This window comes from Episyrphus balteatus, chromosome 3 (assembly GCF_945859705.1).
Source record: "Episyrphus balteatus chromosome 3, idEpiBalt1.1, whole genome shotgun sequence".
NCBI lineage: Eukaryota > Metazoa > Arthropoda > Insecta > Diptera > Syrphidae > Episyrphus > Episyrphus balteatus.
Window position 1 is genome coordinate 69,566,460 of NC_079136.1, and position 23,570 is coordinate 69,590,029.

General features: G+C 28.3%; 1 protein-coding gene across 1 annotated transcript; it reads left to right on the forward strand.

Moving 5' to 3' along the window:
- Positions 1-3,103: 3,103 nt before the first annotated feature.
- On the forward strand, positions 3,104-9,421 carry LOC129916793 (retinol dehydrogenase 14). Its single transcript, XM_055996931.1, has 3 exons — positions 3,104-3,231; positions 8,286-8,427; positions 8,503-9,421. The coding sequence occupies exons 2-3, from the start codon at positions 8,289-8,291 to the stop codon at positions 9,231-9,233; spliced, it is 870 nt and encodes a 289-aa protein (XP_055852906.1). The 5' UTR covers positions 3,104-3,231; positions 8,286-8,288; the 3' UTR covers positions 9,234-9,421.
- Positions 9,422-23,570: the final 14,149 nt, after the last annotated feature.

Sequence of the window (23,570 nt, forward strand, 5' to 3'; positions counted from 1 at the left end):
AAAAAAAAAAATGTAAAAAAAATCCGTTAACTGTTTTTGAAAAAAAAAAAAAAAATATTTTTTGTTTGGTTTTAAGCAAAGTTTATTAATAAATAAAAAAATATAATATTTAAAAAAATGTTTTCCTTTAATTTTCGAATTGGTTAACCACTACCTTCCAAAATATTCATTGCAACTTGAAAATCTAGCTCAGTATTGTGTACCATTCTCAATTAATATTAAATTATACGATATAGAATTAGTGGGAAATCAAAAATTGACTGATCTTTCGAATTGCAGAAACCCACCTTTTGTCTGTCATCTCGAATTTGAATCTGTTAAATATCTTGGTTTCTATTGATTCTCAAACAAATTAAAAGACAAAAAATGTAAAAAAAAAACATAATGTTTTAGAGTCAAAAACCCGTTTTTGAACTAGACTCTTTTTATCGAAAATTGAATTTTTTTAAAATTTGTTCAAGGTTTTTCAAAGTTGTTTCTAAGAACGTTCCAAGTGTTTGTACCTTTTAGTTTTAAATTTAGAATGTCTACTCTCCTTTTTTCGATTTTTTAGAGTTTTAATACTTTTTCAACTTTTTACTAGCTTTTCGAAAAAAATTTAAAAAAACTTTTCAGATTTTTAGTGTCCAAAATTCGTTCCGAATTCGCACCCTTTCAAACCCAAACTATAAACATCAATATTAAGAACTTTATTTTTCAGTAAATCGTTTCATAGACATTAGGGAGGTACATTTAAAAATTATGAATTGTAAAAAGTTGTTTTCCCAAATAATTAAAAATAATATAGTCTAAGATAAGAGCCCACAGCAAATTTTGGGAGCGGAGGTATAACCAAAATGTGTATATGCAGTTTTATAGACTTATGCGTTTTAATAACGAATTTAAAAGTCTGGCAGCTTTAAATCACGGCTTTATATTGTTTCCGAGGGGTTAAATATCGCGAGTTTTCCAATTAATGTGAGTAGGCTAAATTAACACAAAATAACATTCTGAGTATAAGGACTGATGCTCTGTCATTTCCCCAAAGCCTGAAGACATCAATCTTCACCAATGACGATGCATACTCACATTTTGGTTATACGATACCTCCGCTCCTAAAATTTGCTGTGGGCTCTCGGTCTAATATGTTACTCTCATGTAGGGTTGCCAGCCGTCCGGGTTTTCCCGGACATGTACTCTTTTTTGGCTGTGTGGGGGAGCCTTTTAGTATCTCACTACTTGTATGCTACTCTTAATTCATTTAGCCCTAATTTTTCAATCGTCAGTTAGACTATCATAAGAATACATGTCAATATAAAAAAAAAAACTTTTATTCCTAGGAATAAGCTCTGAGGTTTATTTTTTTAACTGGAATTGCATTGCAACTTTTGTAGTATTATAGCTCAAATGTTTATTATAATACTATACCGAGAAGGCCAAACTTTGTCTCAGAGTTTTTATTTTATTTGTGAAAAAATAAGAAAAAAATGCTACGGGAACAAGGGTTAAAAAGTGATTTTTAGTTAAATTTTAATAGGATTGTTCGGTTATTTTTTTTATAAAATTATGCATTTTTTTTTTTGTCCTAGTTTTGTACTCTTTTTTTTGTCCTTATTTGTCCGGGAAAGTCCGGGATTTTGCATCTCGATTACTAGTTTCGTCAAAATATATCTGGCAACCCTACTCTCATGTACATGTAAGTAACTTTTAACTTACGCTATCTATGATCACAAAATAAAGGCCGGAGAATTGAGAAAACATTTTTTATATATTTTACATTTTTTAAGCTATGTCAACTATAACATTGAACCTAATGTATGGGCAAATAGTCAAAATTGTAAAAAATTCGACGAATATTAACCAATATCAACGGAATTTTTTTTGTAGCCTCAATATTAAAATAAAGAAAAAATTTTTTTTGGTTTTTAAAAAAAAGTTTCAAAGATGAATGAAATATTTGGTTTTAAATCACAAACCAAATTTTGTTTGAAAAAATTTTGAAAATTTTTGTATAGGTAAACAAAAACTATTTTTCAACGAAATGGCTCTAACAATTTTCAAAAAAAAATTTCTAAAAATTCTGTGTTATACAAGAAACTAAACGGTATACCTCGTTTTCAGCTCAAAATCATTTGAGGATATGTTTTTTTAACTTCAAACCAAATTTTAATTATTTTGTATGTTTTATTTAATTTCTTAAAAAAATCATTCATGATTTTTTAAAAGCTTAAATATTACAAGCCTCGGTGATCAACAAAAATTAATTCTAGATCTTTATAAATAAAATTTAACTTATCTTATATTTTATTTTTAAATTTTATTATCTTCTCATTATATAATTTTAAATAAATACTATTCATCCAATGTGTCTGCATCTTCATTTAATATTAACATGCATGCACGAGCATTTACACAAATCTTAAAATTTGTATCTAAAGAAATATCTGATAACTCGTAAGTATACTATAATTACTATCTAACTACACCCTACTTTCTGATATAACAATCTTCAATGCTCATTTTTTTTAAAAATCACTTACTGTCACCAATTCATTCATAAAACTAAATTATTTAAGCTCTAATTACCGCTATGACAAGACGAATATTATTCTCATGACACAAACAAAACACGCATATGTGTTGATGTGTTTAGGAACAAAAAAAAAATAGCTAAATAAGCAAAACAAAAGACTTCAACAGCGAACTTGATTTTACATTAGGGTACACATAATATTCAGCTAAAAGCATTGTGATAACAGCAATTATTTTGTAATAATATTATTAGTTGTTGTTGTTTACTTGGATGTGTTTAAAATCTTTCTCTATACATTTTTACACTACTGTACTGTCTGTGATTTTCCCTAAGGTAAATCAGTTTTCTTCTTTAAAGATACACACAGTTTATACTCAATTGCAAATAGGATTGCCAACTGAGTATGTATTTCAAAGTATCAGGGTTTAATAAGAAACAAGAATATATATTTACTTTTAGTTAAAGTGTGATTTGTTGTTAAAAGCTTCACCTGGCAAGCATACTGCCAAAGGTATAGACATCAACACACAATTTACCTGTTGACTCTCAAAGAAAACTGAATAACTCTGACCAAACCCAACAACTCAACAGGGAAGATAGTTATAGATACTTTTTTTTTTTAGTTCCAAACAAGACTCTCACGACGAAGGTTATCCGGGCAAGAAGATTGAAAGAAAATTTGATTAAAGAAGTGTTAGTTTAGTACAGACGTCAAACAGGTGAGTTGAATGAAAATGCTTTTCAAGCAAAACAAAAAAATAATAAATTTAGCTTGCTTTTTTTTTTTTTTTAATTTGTGCAAGTTTCACAATTTATTCAACTCATTAAATTTAGGTTTGCTTTTGCGTTTTCTTTCACATTGCAAGTAAAATGAAATTTTTGTATGTGCTAGTTTTTGTGATATCAAATCAACACAGATTCTGTGACGTGTACATAATTTCATCAAACTATAAGAAAAAAAATTAAAATTTCGAAATTTTGGATAGTACCTGTTTTTTTTTTTGAATAGTGAAAGTGTGTATCTTTGGATTGTAATTAAATTTCATTTATGTAATAAAAGTACCCACAACCACAAAAGATGCAAAACAAAACCGATGAGAATGATTTAGCATAAAATAGATACATTTCAAAGATAAAAACCTTGAAGTTGCCGGGTTCATTGAATTTTGGTTGATTTTTTTGTCCAACAAATAATTTAAATTATTATTTAATCATGATGTTCGTATTCGTGGACATTTTCATATAATCTCTAACCTTGTCGCTAGACAAAAAATCAAACATCTCCATCTTCAGTTAACTTAAACTAAGCAAATGATTATACAAGAAATGTCAAATTTTAAGTAATTCTCATATTCTTAGACCGGTCTAGTATTTTAAGTGTCACTGTGTTCTGTGTGTATCTGAAGACAAAAAAAAAATATTCTTCAAGAAGAGTTTTTTTTTGTTGGTAGGTATTTTTTTAGTTAGAATTCTAAACAACGACCGTGGATTTATTTTTGTTTGAATATATAATTAAGGCTTCCTCGTTGTTGCTATAAAATTACGCTGTTATAAAATTATTTTTGGTCTGCTTCAAAATATACAGAAACAAGTTATGTTAAGAATTTTAATTTACAAAATTTTTAGTTATTAAGTGAATAATATCTTTTGTCATCCATTTTGATGATACTTTTTATTTATTATATAATGAGTTGGCCTTAATTACAAAAAGCGGTAACCAGTAACTCCAGAGAAAAACGGGAGTTTGAAGGTTCACAATTATTATTTTATTGAGATTTTAGCTTTTAGGTTAGAACAAATCATTCATGCGTTCAGGTCGACAAAGTTAAAAGAAAGAATATCTGATATTATGATGAAAGAGAACAAAAAATGGAAGGTGTAATACCCCTGAGGTTTTTTTTATTGTTAATTCCGATCTTAAATTAAATGTATTTTTATTTGTCCTATAATCTATAAAAAAAAAAGCTTAGTTTATTAAAAAATCATCCGATAGGTTTTGTAAGTGAAATGATCTCCAGTAAAATTATGCCATTAGATTTCTTATGCTCAGATGCATTTTTAGATAATTAAATTCTAAATCTTGTATAGTCAACTTCGCCTTACTCTACTCCGCTTAGCTGAAAAAATCGGTTAACTGAAACAAGAAATTTAATACGGAGCTTTTTCCAATACTTTTCATACAAACTACTTCAGATAATTGAACTTCGCTTAACTGAAAACATCTTTTAACTGGAACAAACAATCTTGACTTAAATGAATATTTTCACCTATTCAGCTCCGCATAACTGAAACTACTCGTATCACCGAAATACAAATTATTTAAATGTACATTATTTCTGTATGTGAAAATTGTTTTATGAATTATTAAAAAATACATACATTTTGAACATAAATAAATTTGTTTTTGTGTAACTCCGCTTATGTGAAACCAGTTTCAGTTATCCGAAGTTCGTTGTTACTATCACTGCTATTTTGTCGATAATAATGACAATGAGGAACAATTTTTATAACGACCTCTGTTGACCTTCGAGATATTTGCGAAAAATTGGTTTTCGTGACCTTTTCACCCCCAGGCTTTTTTAGCCGGCACAAAAGTTAAGACGTTTTAACTATCAAAAAGTGCAAATTGATATTCTTTAGGCAGGTACTGCACGTAATAATAATATCTACCTCAAATTAGAAGCATATTCCATTTGAATTCAATTTCTTTTAAAAATGAATTTTATTTACAAATATTTTAAAAATCATTAGCCGTTTTTTTAAATATAATTAAAAAAAAAGTTATTATTAACCAACACCTAAAATTTCAAAAATATTCAATATCCCGTTTTCGAAACAAAAAAATTAAAATTTTTTTATAAAAATCCAAAAATTAAGTTTTTTTTTCAAAATTTTGTTTTGAATTCATATTAAAATGATATACCTACATAAATGCATTTGCATGAAACCGTTCATGGCAATGATTTTCAAAAAAAAATTTCATTAAAAGATAAAACTTGTTTTAAAACTAACATTATGATTTTTTTAACAAAATCGTTGAATACCTAATTTTCGATAAAATTAAAATTTTCTAAAATCACAAAATATTCAAGAGTAGAATTTCAAAATTACGACATATTTTTCAAAATTACATACAAAAGTTTTCATCAAAATCGTTAGAGCCGTTTTTTGAAAAAAAGAGGTTGTCTTTAAAGCCGGTTTACGGACGATGATTTTACGTGATAACGTCGTCAGAAAACAGGTTGTGTGCTTTTGTTTAAAATGAGTCAATTGAAGCGTTTACTTTTTTCAAACAATCATAATTTACAAGAAAAAAAAATATTTTTTTTATTTTCTCATTATATTAATTTTTTTATTTTAAAAGCTTACAAAAAAAATTATGCAATTTAAAAGCCAAGTATTTCTTCTGAAGAATAAAACCATTTTTAAATTTTTACAATGCGCAAAAAGTATAAAAATAATTTATTGAAAACAATCATTTTCATCAAAAAAAGCAAACAAAATATGAATTTTTATCTTCTCACGTCATTAATTCCATTTTTTTAAACAATCTATAAAAATTTTTATACCATCTGAAAGCTTATTGTCTAAGCTCAAAATATATATATCGATCAGGTCTATGAGACATCTACAAAAGGAGCTAGAATTTTTTGAACTCGATCAAATTTCATTAAAAAGCAAAAAAAAAAACATTTATTTTTATGTTCTCAGGCTATGGAATCAATTTTTTTGTTTGACAACCTGTAAAAAATGTTATACCATGTGAAAGCTTATTATTTCACCTTTCATATGACGTATCAATCTCATTTCAAAGATGCCTACAAGAGAAGTTAGAATTTTAAAGTCAACCATTTCGAATTTCCAGACTGAGATTACGGTACTTCACACACTGGTGGCTGTTCGGGGGGGGCAACAGATCTCCACTGGTGTTTTGAGGTTTTTCGCAAGTTTCTTCATTTAACATTGTGTAGCTTGTAGTAAGTCTACCCTTATGTGGTATATATTAAATGAAAGGTAATTGTATCAGGATGCTCATAAAAGTTTAATAAAATTTCTATTTGCTCTTGGTCAAAAGTTATAACCTGTTGAATTCTAAAATTTTATTTTACCGTTATCTCAAAATTGTGTTTACGAAAATGATTGAAAATCGCACACATATAGTCGTAGTCATGGCCTATCATTACTCGATATACTTTATTCCTGTATCTATTAAAGAAAAAAAGATAAAAATAAAAAACGATGCAAATCAGTTAAAAAACGTGTTTTTTTTTAAACTTGTTTCTTCCGTTATTCAGTTAAAACTCACTAAACGATTCCAAGTTTTTGCACATGTATGCATATGAAATCTACATGTCCTATAAGTTTGAGATTTTTTGAACGCTCCAAAAATTACCCAAAAATACCCCTAAAAAACAAGGTGTTTTTCAAAGATTCATATTTCAAAACGCAGAGTGTTGGAAACAAATCCGTATCAGACGCCTAATTTTTTTTCCCTCATCTTTCATCTGGCATCTTTAGAATTGTCAAAAAAAATTTCCTTTACCCAAAATCATCATTTTGTCATAGCCCCAACACTAGTACAACGTTCAAACAAAACGTTATAGCTTAGTTTCAAAATTTTTTAGAATTTTTTCTTAAATGCAGTTATTCTTTAATTAATTTCATCTATCAATAGCAAAAAAATCAATTCTCTACGACCACTCGTTTAGATGTTAGCCCAAATTTCATCTTTCCGTTTTACCCCTGTTTACCCTATTAAATGACGGAATTTTTAAAAATCCTTCATTTTGATTAAGCTTTAGGTTATTATCTTTCAAATAAGCTATAGAAGATTTTTGTATCTCTAATAGTTTATTTTTAATTTTGAATTGAAATTTTTTGCCGCACTGCGAAAGTGCGAGAGTGTAACGTTAGAAAATGGAGTCACTTTTTTGTGGTTTATAAGACGTTATCACGTCAAAAAACATCTTTTTTATATAAGTTGTATGGCAGCAAGGAACCGTTAATTTTGTGACCTCAAATGCACAAAGTTTGAAGCAAATAGTTTGGTCTGTAGCTCGAGATAGATGTATTAGAGACAGACACAGTATTTAAATTTGGCGTTTAATATTTTTAACTGTTAAGCTATACAAAATATAGCAAAGGTAACTTTGGCATAAAACTGTCGATATTTTTTCATTTCAAGAGCGAGTACATTCAGTTCTTTTTGTTCATCTATTTTAACCTGTTCAGCAACTACAGGTACTACGTTGTTAATAAAAAAGATCTATAGTATTTTATAATTCATAAAAAAATTTAGGTATTTACTTTATGTATTTTAATTAAATCTAAGGGAGATGAGGTATACTTCCGACCGAACTAATTAATCATTTTTAAACAACAACATTTACAACCTAAGATGTTGTGTACTTTTGTTAGGTCAAGTGATTATAAATTTTCAATTAAAAATAATGTGATTGATACAATTTTTCAATAGAGACAAAACAAAAGAAGATGACGAATCCGTATAATAAGTATATTATATATATTTTGTATATTATACATATTTTATTAATTATACCGGTTATAAGCTTTTTATTGATCAATAGGGCAATAGGCTATATCTAATCCGTTTGTTATAGAATTTAAACTTCAAATTTGAAGAAAACTTATTGCTGTCGGTTAGGTTCTCATATTAGAAGTATTTTTATCATTTATGAATTAAAAAAAATTAATAAAAACACAGAGTTATTAGATAATGATTTTTTAAATTATGTTTTCTTTTGATTTATAGAAAATGGAGATGCAAGGTAAAACTGTTCTTATCACTGGAGCCAACAGTGGAATTGGCAAAGAGACTGCCAGAGATTTGGCGAAAAAAGGTGCAAGAATTATAATGGCATGCAGAAATCAGGAAACTGCTAAAGCAGCTAAAGGTATATGAGTTCATAAAATAATTTTTGAATTTTAACTTCCGAAGTACTTATCCTTTATTTTGTTACCATTTTCAGAGGAAATTGAAAAAGAAACCGGAAACAAAAACTTGATTCTTAAGAAACTCGATTTGGGATCCCAAAAATCAGTTCGCGAATTCGCTGCAGATATATTAAAGTCTGAGAAGAAGATCGATGTCCTGATTCATAATGCTGGTATGGCTTTGGCCTTCCGTGGTGCAACTAGCGAAGATGGTATCGAACTAACAATGGCCACCAACCATTATGGCCCATTCTTGCTGACACATTTGTTGATTGATCTTTTGAAAAGAAGTGCACCAAGTCGAATTGTTATTGTTGCTTCTGAATTGTACAAATTAGCTTCGGTGAATTTAGACAAACTAAATCCAATTGGAACATTCCCAGCTGCTTATTTATACTATGTCTCGAAATATGCTAATATCTACTTTGCTAGAGAATTGGCAAAACGTTTGGAAGGTACCAATGTGACTGTGAATTTCTTACATCCTGGTATGATTGATTCAGGAATTTGGAGAAATGTTCCATTCCCATTGAATTACCCAATGATGGGAATAACTAAGTTGTTCTTCAAGACACCCGAGCAAGGTGCTTTGACAACAATTTATCTAGCATCGTCTGATGAAGTTGCTAATGTATCGGGCAAATATTTTATGGATTGTAAGGAATATGAATTAAATGCAGCTGCTATGGATATGGAGAAAGCAAAGAAAGTTTGGGAGGAATCTGCAAAGATTGTTAAACTCACTGCTAATGATCCTAAGATCTAAAAGTAATATATTGACTGATTTTTTTTGTATCGTAGTGGTGTATTAAGAGTTAATAGCTTAATTTTGTCGTTTTTTGTTTTTTTTGTTTTATGTGCAATGCTTTAAGGAAAAAAAAAACAAACAAACCAAGTGTGGTGTTTTATATTGTTCTTATTTTTTTAAATAAAATCTTATTAGTCTGATAATAATGAAGGTTTTTAAATTTTCGTCTATTTTAGTATTTGATCCAGGTCGATATTTATGATCTTTACAAATGTTATTGCTTTTTAAAATGTGTATTTTCAGAAACTGTTTCATAATCAAACTTTTTTGGTTTAAATTGTATCGAAATCAGTCACTTTGAAAACATTCTTTCTAGTCTATCTAAGAGTCAAAAGGAAAGAAGTCAATGAATCGCTTTGGTATAGCGATGGAAGATACCATTATATGTAATTACCAAAATAAAATCTATCGATTTATTTAATTCCGTGTTTAAAAAAATAACGATACAAAATATTGTACTAGTTTTTTGAAAGTGCAAAAAAAATATGAAATTCTAGGCACTAACTATTATAAATTATAATAGTTCCGGTTTGATTCCTTGCTATAAGTGATGCCAGATTTTAATTTGTCATGTGTAACCACTGTTATACTGGTTCAGATATTCACTAAAAAAAATATTGTTCCGGTTTGTGGATATGATAAGCGTGTATTGTTTTATCGGTATAACAATTTATAGTAGTTTAAGGCGGTGTCTACATTATCTGTAATTACACGAACAGATTTTAAAACCGAAAACAACAATGTTATTCTAGTCAGAAGTTTCTTTGAAGTATCACTTTCGTTATAAATAAAATCCAATCGGCCCTTTTTAGCAATCTATCTTTGTCGTACCTATTTCTTTCTATATAAAAGATATAAAAGAACATTAGGTAGGTACATGCATTAAAAATCATGCGTAAGACCTTGTGTGAAGAAAACAACTGTTATATTTGCATGCAGTTGATAAGGCCGGGTAAAGTTTTTCATTTAAATTGTAGCAAGTAGGTAGGTATTATTGAAAATAATAAATAAATTTATGAAAAATATAATTTTATCGTAACTTGAAAAAATATTTTTGGAGTGCAGACATTGAAGAAGTTCTCGAGTTCGTCTTTAGTAGACAAATATTGTTCATCTCTTTTGCTGCGTTTTCCAAAAGAATTTAAGCTTATCCACTACCACGCCACTAACAATTTTGCTTCTATAAGGCTTAACAGAAGCAACAATTGCATCTGTAAAGCTTTGAGTCAAATTTTCTTAAGTGGGCCACCTAAAACCGACTTCTCGAATTTGATAGTTTTTTTTGCATATATTGGAAGATTTATATGTTAAAAATAATATTCCAAAGTATTTTTGAAAAATTTCAATTTTGTTAAAAGTTATAAACGAATGAAATTTTTCAGGTCTTTTTGTTAAAATGGCTATATCTCGGTAATGAAATGATAAAAATAAATAAAACTTGGTACACATATTGCCAATTGTACACACAACAATTTACTTAAAAAAAAATTTTCAAAAAAAATTAATTATTTATAAATAATTGATTTTGTTATAAACAATTGCATTTTTTACTAACTTCTGGAGTTTGTAGGAAAACCATTTTTCTTATATTCGATTTGAAATTTTATATGCTTTCATTATCTGAAAGAAAATTTTAGTGCAATTCATAAGAAAAAAAGTTATGCATGTTTAAACTTTGCCGCATATTTATTTTTAATAGCACTGGTCAACATAATTGAACTTTTTTTTTGCCACAAGAACCAAAATATACTTTTCTAGAGGTTTTTGGGGTGCTGAACTCGAATCCGAAGTCAAAAAATTTGATTGGCCTCCGTTTTTGAAATATTACCATTATAAAAAGAAAAAAAAGCGTAATTTTGGCTGTTTTCGAGGTCATGTTTTTATGTATGATAATTCATTACAAACAAATTTGTTTACCGTGTCTATGAGAACATATTTTATTCTTCCAGAAACTGTTTAAATCTTTTCAATATCTCTTTTATTGGCCGAGATATCTTAAGTTTCAGTCAATAAGCCAAAGACAATCTTAACTTAATCTTAAGTTTAAGTTAATATTCACAAAATTTTTGCCAAAAGATCCAAAATATACTTTTCTGAAGGTTTAAAGACTGGTAAACTCGAATCCGAAGTCAGAAATATTCTATTAGCCTTCGTTTTTTTGTAATATATTCGTAGCTGTTATAAAAAAAAGTTTTTTTTTGCATTTGATAAGGTAATATTTCAAGAACAGAGGCTCATAGATTTTTTTGGACCTCGTATTCAAATTCAGGACCCCAAAAAAAAGATACATTTTGCTGACCAGTGCTGTTTTTGAGCTAAAGACTTACTTAATTAAAAATATCTCGGCCAATAAAAGAGATATCGAAAAGATTTAAACAGTTTCTGGAAGAATAAAATATGTTCTCATAGACACGGTAAACAAATTTGTTTGTAATGAATTATCATACATAAAAACATGACCTCGAAAACAGCCAAAATTACGCTTTTTTTCTTTTTATAACGGTAATATTTCAAAAAACGGAGGCCAATCAAATTTTTATGACTTCGGATTCGAGTTCAGCACCCCAAAAACCTCTAGAAAAGTATATTTTGGTTCTTGTGGCAAAAAAAAAGTTCAATTATGTTGACCAGTGCTATTAAAAATAAATATGCGGCAAAGTTTAAACATGCATAACTTTTTTTCTTATGAATTGCACTAAAATTTTCTTTCAGATAATGAAAGCTTATAAAATTTCAAATCGTTTATAACAAAATCAATTATTTATAAATAATTTATTTTTTTTTGAAAAAATTTTTTTAAGTAAATTGTTGTGTGTACAATTGGCAATATGTGTACCAAGTTTTATTTATTTTTATCATTTCATTACCGAGATATAGCCATTTTAACAAAAAGACCTGAAAAATTTCATTTGTTTATAACTTTAAACAAAATTGAAATTTTTCAAAAATACTTTGGAATATTATTTTTAACATATAAATCTTCCAATATATGCAAAAAAACTATCAAATTTGAGAAGTCGGTTTTAGGTGGCCCACTTGAGAAAATTTGACTCTTTATAGAACCAAAATTGTTTGTCGGGCAGGCAACATTGAGTTCATTCTACCTTTCTCCACCGATTCCTTCAAGATAGTTTCTACATCAAACAAAAGGCTGTGGCACAAAGTTTTACTAAATGGCTTTAGCAATTAACTAAATTGTTTAAAATTTGGCGCTAGTATTCACATTGAAATGACAATTTATTCACTTGATTTGGTACTTTTTTTACGATATTCCTCAAGCTTTATTTTCTCCGACAATAATTCGATATAATGAGAATTCAACATTTTCAAATAAATTTTCTGTTGAAATTCGATATTCGGTTTAATTCCCTGCGTAGACATATATTTTACTCGGGCCAGATTACCTACAAAACTTAAAAATTGAACTGTTACTAGCACCGTCTTAAGATAGCGAATTGAAATTTCACAACGTTAATGTTATAGGTAGATAAGTGGAACAAATTTAGCGGGTGGCCTGACCGAAAATCGAAAAAAATATTTTTTGGACCACACTAATGTACAGCTCATCCCATATACATCACCACAGACGAAACCCATGGGTTTCTGATGTAGTTTTAAGTCAAATTGTCTCACAATAAAAGTTTTCCAGTTTTGAGTGATTTTTTTTGGAACCTACCTAGCATTGCTTTTTTAAATACCTGCCAAGCATTTTTCATAGCTAAATAGAAATATGTACCGTTTTCAATTTTAAAACAAAAAATGAAAATATATCTCTTTGTTCTTTGATTGAGTTCTTGTTTTGAAAGTCTCAAACATATAAAAGCAATTTTGTGACTGCTAAAATACCGTTAAAAATTAATTTTTCAATTCAAAATTTTAACTTCTTTTCGATTCAAATAGATTTTCTAAAATATTATTTTTATACTTTGAGCGGAAATGATAAATTTTCAAAAAATATTCATCAAAACAACATTATTAGGTAAGTAATAAAATTAAAAATGTATTAAGTAATAAAATTAAGTATGTATTGGTTTTTCGGGAAAATTACAAAAACTCGTAAATATTTTGTAGACCGTCCACCAGTTCTAAGCGAGATATTAAAATTAAAAAAAATTGTAATTTCTTAAAAATCTTCTGCACCAAATTTAAAGGAAATTCGTTCACACGTTTGGGTTGTGGCAACATGGTCCAGATGGACACTCACACTGGACACATATGCCGACGCGGACGGCATTTTTTGTTATCTATCCATTTATGGATGGCAATGTTGGTTTTTAATAGAAACTTTTTTAGATAAGAATAAATTTCTTTCAGTACCAGTATAGACCTTAGAGCAAGCAAAAAATCATAAGAAATCCAAATGTACCTAATTTTCAAACAAATTTTGAAATATAAATTTGGGAACATCTTTGGTATCGATACTTTATCAAGAATATAATAAAAAACTAATGAACTGTGTTTGAGTAGAGTCCTGACAGTAGAACGCGAGAGTTGAAGAAAACAAAAAAAAAATAACAAACTGACAACGCCTGGGAAAGTCTCAGATTACACTTTCATTCATTATATTGCAGTGTTGTGTATCAACATGTCATTCAAAGTGTCTCCTACAAAATACATGATACTTGACTTCAATGTGGTCAGTAAAATAAGGAATCTCCCTTGTTTTTTTTTGTAATAAAGGCAAAGAAAAATAATTTAATAAAAAATTGTTTTTCATTAAGAAAATGCTCATAGTAGTTGTTAAAGTAAAAAGGGTTTTAAAGAATTCTAGCCATCTGTTAAAATATGTTTAACGACACTTAATATCTAAAGGATCGATGATACTAATAAAAGTAAGCTCATGAGAGAGTGACCAGTGATCCTATTTGTGTTTTTCTTAAGAAATTTTTAATTTTAAAACCTCACTTGTGTGAAGATATTTTAGGGATATAAACAGAATTGCCACGAGCTGAATCGAATATCGACAACAGTTGCAGTTGTCAGTTACAATACAAAAAACCCAGGAACTGAGAAAAAGGTAAGCTGTTTCTTTGGGGGGTTTTAGGTTACAATATTTTAACAAGAAGTAAGTAAAGTGATAGAGTTGATATAGTTCTGTTTTTAATTTGGTTCGGTAAGTTGAATATAAACATTTGTGGTCAATAATTGGTATAGGGCTATACCAGAGTGGAAGTGAAGAGAAAAAGTGGATGAAGAGATTAATTTCACTTCCGGAGAAAAAACTGAAAACTAAAAAAAAAGAATTTTGTTTTTGTGTATTCTTAGAAAAATCACAATTTTAAATAAAATTTTTGTATGTAATTGTACCTTTGTATAATAGATAGTAGAAAAATAGTAGAGTTACAAATTTTAGTTTTCAGCAAACTAAAACAATTCCAAAAGACAATGGAGCATGTTCTAAGTTATTTTGTGTTTTATTTTGTTATAAGCAACAAAATATTTTGTTGAAAAGCAACTTTGATTAATACAAAACATAAGGAATGCAAATATTAAACAAAAAAACATCGTATGGAAACGTCGACAACTTATAACGGAAAGAAAAAAAAAAGGATATTTTACATACAAAATTAATCAAATACCTATAAAACGAAAATATTGGGACATTTTACATAATAAATACATATATATAATGATAATAACTCAAAACTAAAAACAAGCAATTTTTTCTTACGACGTGAATTTGGATTTTAATAGATCTGTTAGGTGATTACCATCTTTCTTTTGCTGTTCTGGGTTCGTATCCCAAGAGAGATTTATTAAATCAGGCAACAGCTCAAACCAGTAAGGAGATTTGGTTCAAACTTGGTAGAAATTTAATTTTTTTTCATTACGGTATACTTGGAAACAATTAAAATGTTTGAACCATTATACTGTTAAACACTAAAAATTACCTGGGCGGAGACCTATATCATGTCTTATATAGGGTTGGCCACTGATTACGAAATGGCATGTTGTATGTACAAAATCGTATTTTTTGCAAAAATTCTAAAATCGTCAGATTTCAATCGTATTTTGTGGTTTTATTTGTTTTTTTCTCAGTCGATTAACAACCGATTGTCATAGAAATTATGTACCTTGTTAGAATTGAAAATAATTATATTGTTTATAAATTAATTAAAATAGTGCAAGTTTATAATGTCCAAAATTGTTAAGGTTGAACAAAATTTAAAACAGTATTTACAACATTTTTGAGCTTATGAGGTCCAATTTATCAAAACCACATGTTTTATACATCATATATATCTGCTTTATATCTTACATTGAACATTTCAAGTAAACAGCCTTTTTAGCAATACCAAATTAAAAGTTCATAAAACCGAAAAGCCCATGTGTTAAGAACAAAAAGAAGACATTTTAATGAATATAAAATAAGAAGATCCTCCATCTAAGTCACAGCTGCAAAAATATGAGTAAAAGGACCCCTCTGAGCAGGATCCTTATGAATATTTTTATATTCACTTGAAATATTAAACAAAATTAAGGTTTCACAGAAAATAAGGAATAAATATTGCTCTTCAGATCATCAAACTTTTTTCCTTTATATTTGTTTGAGGTTAGGACAGTTTTTGTTCAATGTTTGTTTTTCTCCCTTAGGACAATCAGCGCCATTTGCGACCAAAGTTTTGCCAAAAAACATGATCAAAACTTCTTTTCAATGGACAAAATGGAAACCAAAATGAAACACGCTTAAGAATAAGGCCATATCTTTCCAGTTTACATGTATAGTTTTTACAAATAAACAAAAGTAGTTTTATCTTGATGAAACTTACCTCTGAAAAATGTTAGAATATATGGATGAGATAATAATGAAAAAAAGAGAATATTTTACTCTTTTACCAAATTAATTCTTAGTAAAACAGTTCTTATTTAAGCTATTGCTTCTTACACCCGTTGCTTATGTAATCTCTCTCACCCCTACTCAAAAAACATTGAATTAAAACTTTGGCCTAGTTTCCAATACACCCTAATTGAAATAAAATAAACACTTGCACTTAATAATTAAACAAAATGTTCATCTTCTTATCGTCAGTGTTATTATTTATTCAGCCTCGTTTATTCTGCTTACTTTTAAATTACCTATTATTACAAAAACGATAAAATAAATAAACACAAACATACTCGTAAGACAAAAATAATACAGGTAATAAATATAAAGTGCACTTTTTATTACAGTTTTGGTTACTTAATAACCAGAATTCCTTTTCAGGGATTTTTGGATATCATCGAATACACAATCGTGTAAAGCGACTACAGCGCCTCAGCAACAACTCATCCAAAGTGGATTTTGATTTCGGTGTCACTTCTATATATACTCGTAAATATTGAATGGCACTGTTTTTGTTTTAATTATATTCGATGCTTTTATTAATTTTAAGTCAAACATTAGAAAACGGTTATTTAAATGTCTTTCAAATTAAATACTGCGCACACTTATCCCTTCATAGGGGTAGCTTAAAAAAAAATTTTATAGCTATACATTAGGGTGGGTCAAAAAAAAATCTAAATTCTTTTTTTCGATTTTTTACTCCGAAAAATCGATATTTTTCAATATCTTCTAAACGATTAAAGCAATCAATTTGATGCCAAGGAATTTTTTGTAGAACGTTTAAGCCTCTACAAGAATACCTCATGAAAATAATGAAGTTTCAGTGATTTGGAAAATTTTTAAAAGTAAAAAATGTTTTTATAATATTTTTAACTTTAACCTCTAATATCTTTTAAATGGTTACATCAATAAGAAAAGTTAACAAGACCTTTTTTTTTGGAGCAATCTGTTTCCTATAAGAATATGTCATGCGCGTTTGATTATTATAATTTTTCAATTTGTTACAAAATTAAGAGCAAAAAACGAATTTTTAAAGATTTTCTCGATTTTTTGACCTCAAATACCTACTAAATATGTAAAGAAATTTGCTTAAAAGTCAATTAATAAAAAAATGATTTTTTTTTTAGCTTGATGTAAAAATGGAAAATTGCGAAGCGGAGAACCTTCCCATTAATATAAAGAGCTCATATTTGGTGTGTATATTCTAGAGGTGTCTAGCAATCGATTTTTCGGAGTACAAAATCAAACAAAAGAATTTCGATTTTTTTGACCCACCCTATTATACTATTTTTTCAGGCTTCATATGCCTTCGCATCTTGGAAAAATTAATTTAAAATATTGAGTGAAATATGTTGTTAAGATAGACTATTTTAAGACCTTGGAATTGTAATGTATCTAGATAATTTAGGTACAGATCCAGACTACGTATTTGTTTTAACTTTATTTTTCCCAAACTAAATATCTTTTTAAACTAACAACTTCAAAAAGTAAGTATGTATAAAAAGTTCCGTTGTTGGTATGCTGTCAAACTACTTGTGTTGTGCATGGTCGCAGGCAGCCTCATGTCAGTCAAATGGAAAATCGTAATATCCTCTCCGATATACCCTGGAGTGGTGGAGTCAATCGATACCTTCGATTGCTTACTTCACCTTTTATAAAAGAATGAAGCTAAAAGCAAACGCAACAAAAATCCAGCGGTTGGTTCACTCACCGGTGTTCTCACATATTAAACTCACTTGAGTGTAAAGGCATTTGTCGACTAGTTTGAGTATCAAATTCCGCTATGGGAAATATTCACAAAAAAAGAAAAAAAAACTCGATGGTATAGTTTTTTTTTTTTTTTTGCACAATTTGTTATTGTGTACGAAATTATTTTAAAAGCTTCACACGAGTTCAAAATCAAAAAAAAAATATGTGTTGTAACTCGTATGAACATAAACTAAATTAAAAAAATAAACTTCATTAAGGCTCAAGATAAGGCTATAAGATATTAAAATGATAGACATACAGAGGTTGGGTGAAATATGAACTGAAGACAGAATGAAAAAAAAAAAATTAATAAATTATGTTATTGCGTTTCTGATAGAACGGAGATTTTTTGCCCACATTTTGGTGAAGTCCTTGTTTGCTGTGATCAAATTATTACCACCCACTTGAAAAATTTCAAATTTCTTAGTTTAAGTGTAAATTCATAATGCGCTTGACAGTAACATGTGCAAAAATGACTCAATTCTTTGTCACAATGTTGAAAAAGTGACTGCATATTTGCAAAAAAATGTTAATAAGGATATGAGAATAGCCGAAAAATTTCCCAGATCCTAGCTCTATATAAAATCTGGGGGAGTTGATGAACAAAAGAAGAAATACATTCAAAGTATATTAATATAAAAAATATTAATTTTATTTTTTTCTTGTTTTAATCAAATTATGTCTCTTTACCTTTTTTGGTATTTTGTTAGTTTAATAGGTAAGTTATTTAGTAATTTCATTAAATACAGAAAAAATAAAATTAATATTTTGTTACAATTGTCGATTAAAATATGATCAATTTAGCCAATAAATTTTTAGCCAAGATTTTTTTTAAGATTTTAAAAACTAGCAATTTACGAGACTGAAAAAATCTTATATTGCACAATATTTGCACGTTGGCCACGTGCACTGTGGCGTATACGTGATATATTTTTTGTTTACGGTTTTTTGTTTAAAGTTAGGAGGGGGGGGGGGGGGAAGATGGAGGTTCATACCATCTGGAATATGACACATTTTGAGTACACATTTTAATATACTGACTGTAAAAAGACTGGAAACGACTACTCTAACAAAAATTCTAATCGTTTTTGAAGTGAAAACTTCTTTAGTATCGTAGTGATTTGAAACAAGATGAAACGAAAACGCGACACGACTTCAACTTGTTACAACTTTTTTGTTTTAATAGATAGATGAATGAAATTTGTACTGTAGATAGGTAATTAAATAAATTATAATTGTACAAAATTTCAATTAATTTCATATTCAAAATTCGGAGATAACGGTACAAAGATGTTCTTTTCCAACACACGTTATATCTTTTGATCTAGTGCACATACAAATTTGATTTAACTTTAATACGCATGCTGATAACATAACCTTTTATTTGATATATCACACATAACGTTACGTGCTCTACAAGTTACACAATCTTAAATTGAAAAAAATTTAAAAATAACTCAAAACACCTGTGGAGATCTGTTGGCGATGACCAGCTACCAGTGTAGGAAGTACCGTAATCTCAGTCTGGAAATTCGACATGGTTGACTTTAAAAAATTCTAACTTCTCTTGTAGACATCTTTGAAATAAGATTTATGCATCATTATACAAGGTGAAACAATAAGCTTTCACATGGTATACAATTTGTATAGGTTGTCAAACAAAAAATTTGATTTAGTAGCATGAGAACATAAAAATAAATTTTGTTTTGCTTTTTTTTATGAAATTTCATCGAGTATAAAAATTCTAGCTCTTTTTGTAGATGTCTCATAGGTCTGATCGATATATATATTTTGACAAAAAGCTTTCAGATATAAGATTAATATAGGTTGTCATATAAAAAACATGGATTTAAAGGTGATAGAATAAAAATAGGTAGATTTTTTCTATTTTTTTTTTTTTCAAGAAAAATGATTTTTTAAGGTTTCACTTCTACCACGTGTGAATTGCACACATGATTTTTTTTTAGATTTATTGTCTTTCTCTTCATAGTAAAAAGATATATTGCATTTGTGTTTTTGGTTACAAATATTTGTTCATGTAAACACAATTTTGGTTTTCCATAAATTTTTTTTTTTCTTCTGTAAAATTTCATGCTGGGGTAAATTAAAACTTTTTTCCGAGGGAACAAAATTTTATACATATAAATTTTGCTAAACTATGACGGTAGGTATATGCCCGATAAACAATTTTGGTTCTATAAGGCTTTACAGATGCAACTGTTGCTTCTGTAAAGCATTATAGAAGCAAAATTGCTAGTAGGGATGTATCTATAAAACAAAATTTAAATACCTTTTGGCTAAAATTGTCGACAAAAATTTAGAAAATTTTGTATTTAGCTCCATCTTATAGGAAAAACGGAACTCTACCAGTCAAATGAATTACTTGTACAAAAAAAATATCGCTTAGTACAGTCCAATTCTGATTGGGCTTAAATTTTAATTCCTTCTTTCCGTTTTAAATGGTGACATTTAATTTGATAGAGTTTGAATAAATTGATCCTAAGAGATTTATTCGTGACTTACAAAAACTGAGTTTTCATGTGTATAAACAGATAATTGCACACTTAATGAACAAAAACAAACATTTTGGAAATAAAAACACCAACATTTGTATCATCATACTATTAGTATTAGTCTGATAGATATTGATTAAATTAATTTATATATGCAATATAATATATCTTTTTGCTTGCTTTATAGTTTGTATCATTTATTGTTTATGCTTCGATGAATGCAGGTTGAAATGCAAACAGTATTTTTCGACTATCATTTACCAAAAAGCAAATACAGGTGGGCTAAAACGATTCAATTAACCATACAAAAATTTTCACGTGTTTTATTTGAAGTTGAAAATTCAAAATCTCAATTATTGTTTAGTTTACACCCCTAATTTTATTACCTTTTTATTTACATTCTTAAAATGAATCTGTTACTCATCTCACGGTTTATAATAACTTGAGCAAACACTCTGGTTGGTTACAAATCAAATCATCCACCATAACCTAATGTTAAACCCTTGCAACCGACTAAGGATAAGGATCATCCCTGTGAATTTTTGTTATTGTGTTGAATGCTAGTACCTAGTGTGTATTTTCTATATGATAATGTTATCAATTTTAAAGGCGAACGTCACAAATTAAACAAACATTCATGTCCTCGTTGTCATGTCAACCTTATTAGGTCTTACAAAAAAAGATACAAGAAGAAGTAACAATACAATACAACAGCGAGTTGTGTGTAGAACATCTTAATCCCATTTCGATCCAATCTACAAAACAGGTCTTTCATCTTTCTCTCTAGTTCCACAGTTGTAGCCTTCCGTCCGTTCGTTGTAACAACCATTTTAATTTTTTTTTTTACCATCAAACACCCTCGTTTTTCATTTTGAATTTTTTTTTTTTTCAAAGTCCCATTGTCGCTGTATACAAAAGTACATTTTAATTATAACGTTTTTCTTTATTCTTATAGCCATAAATACTACCAAGCACTTTTTTTTTTTAACCATACTCGTCGTATAATATAGTTTATGGGCGACTATGGGCTTTGCAGAGGCTTCCAAAATCAATAAGTTGAATTTGTGGGGCTTCGCTTCTTACAAACTGAATGGAATTTATTTCAATATACCATCGGCAAATACAACATAGTATTCGACAACGGGAGCATTTGGCATATAAGTTATGTGTTGTTTTTTTTTTTTTTTTATTTAGGAAATGCGCAGTTGGAAATGTGTAGGAGGTGTTTAGTAGATCTTTCCAAAACTCTATATACATATGCACCTACATAAATTTACCTAATCTAGATTTTAATCCCTCGAAAGAAATTATATTAAACACCTGGGGCTCATTTAAACTTCGAATAAGACTTTTTGGATGGTTCATACTAATTCCCAACTCACTTTTACTGTAAGCAAAAGAAGTTTTGGGAGTTTCTTATATGTAGGAGTTGCACGTGAGACATGAAATGTTTAAAGTAGTTCTAAGCTGAACATTTGTTGCCTACAAACATTCACTCTCCAACCAACATGAATTTCATTGCTTTCAAAAAGGTTAAAAAAGGCTAGAATGGTCAATTATTTTTATCTCTAAAACATTGCCTAAAATTTTTACCTTTGATTACCTACATATTTAATGTTGAAACTTAAAAAAACCGAATTTTGGGAACTTTGATGCCCCCTATCTTTTCAAGTAGTAACTATAGGGATTGGTACTTTACTTGCTAATCCCTTTGACATTTCTTTTCAAAAAATAAATTTTCATACAACATCGCCGCAAAAGAAGTACAGTACATAATTATATGTACATATTTTGAGTATATTTATTAAAATCCTTATAGCCATTTTCGATAAAAGCTGTGTTATTTTGGAGGTAGTGGACTTCTCAAGTGTATACATAAATCTAGTACTACAAACTACTGCTATCTACTCGAGCAGAAGATCATGTGCTAATTGTATAGTACTAGATCTACTAATCAAATCATCTACTCATGAGTAGTCTTCCACCTCCTCGAAATGTATGGTACAATTGAATAATAACAAATAGAACTGACACTGGGAAAATATCCGCTACTAATGAAATGTGGGGCCACAATAGTATTGTGTATTCGAGAGCAAAAAATTCCCCAAAAAGGACTTTTTGGTTATTATGAAATATGAAGTAACCAATTTATTATTAAGTAACCAATAGGTACTATGGTAAAAATTATATTTATATTTTGTTTATTTATTTTTTGTTTTGTTTTATGTTTTAATTTGTTTTTTTTTAATATTTTATTTTTTTTGTAATATTTATAAAATAAGAATTTACGACACTGAAGAAATATTTCTAAATTTTTGATACTTACTCGTACTTGAAAGGATTTTGTTTTTCTGTTCATTTATTAACACTGACGACAAAGAATATGAAGATTTTATTTTATTATTTACATTAATTGAAAGTTGTTTGCATGCACTGTGGCGTATACGTGCTTTATTAATAAAAATATAAATAGAAATTTAAAACGTAACTTTCTTATTTTTTCCAAATTTATAGCTCGCAAATATTCGCAACCTATTGATCGGAGGTCATCAGAGGTTATTATAAAAATTGTTCGTCGTTAAAATACAACATATGCTTGTAACATTTTTCTGTAAAATGAACTGTTTCGGTAGTAGAGCGCATAGAAGGTGACTAGATTACACTCACATACGAAATAAAATGCACGACTGGGGTCGCACGAACTTGCTCTTAGAGTTAAAGTTGCTTAAATTTTTAAGAATTTTTATATAAAAATTTGGAAAAAAAAAAATAAAATTCGTTTTTTAAAAAAAATAAAATAATATCTGAAATTAAATTGCCCTCCAAAACAAGTATGCAGTTTTGATTGATATATTAACATGCATTTTTAGAAAAAAATTTTTCAAAATCGTTAGAGCCGTTTTTTAAAAAACTAATTTTTATAAATAATTTTTTGGAAAAAAAGTTTAAAAATAAAATTGGTATGCCATTTTGTAGAAATCACTAATCAACATCTAAAAACAAAATTTCAAAAAAATTAAATGACCCGTTTTCGAAAATTTGATTTTTCAAAAAAAATTTTCAAAATTTTTTTAAAAATCCAAAAATTATTTTTTTCAAAATCTTATATTTGGCTTATATTTAAATTATATAAATGCTTCTTCACAAAAAGTTTCGTTGAAATCGAATAAGCAGTTTTGGAGATAATCGGATTTGAAAAAAACGGTT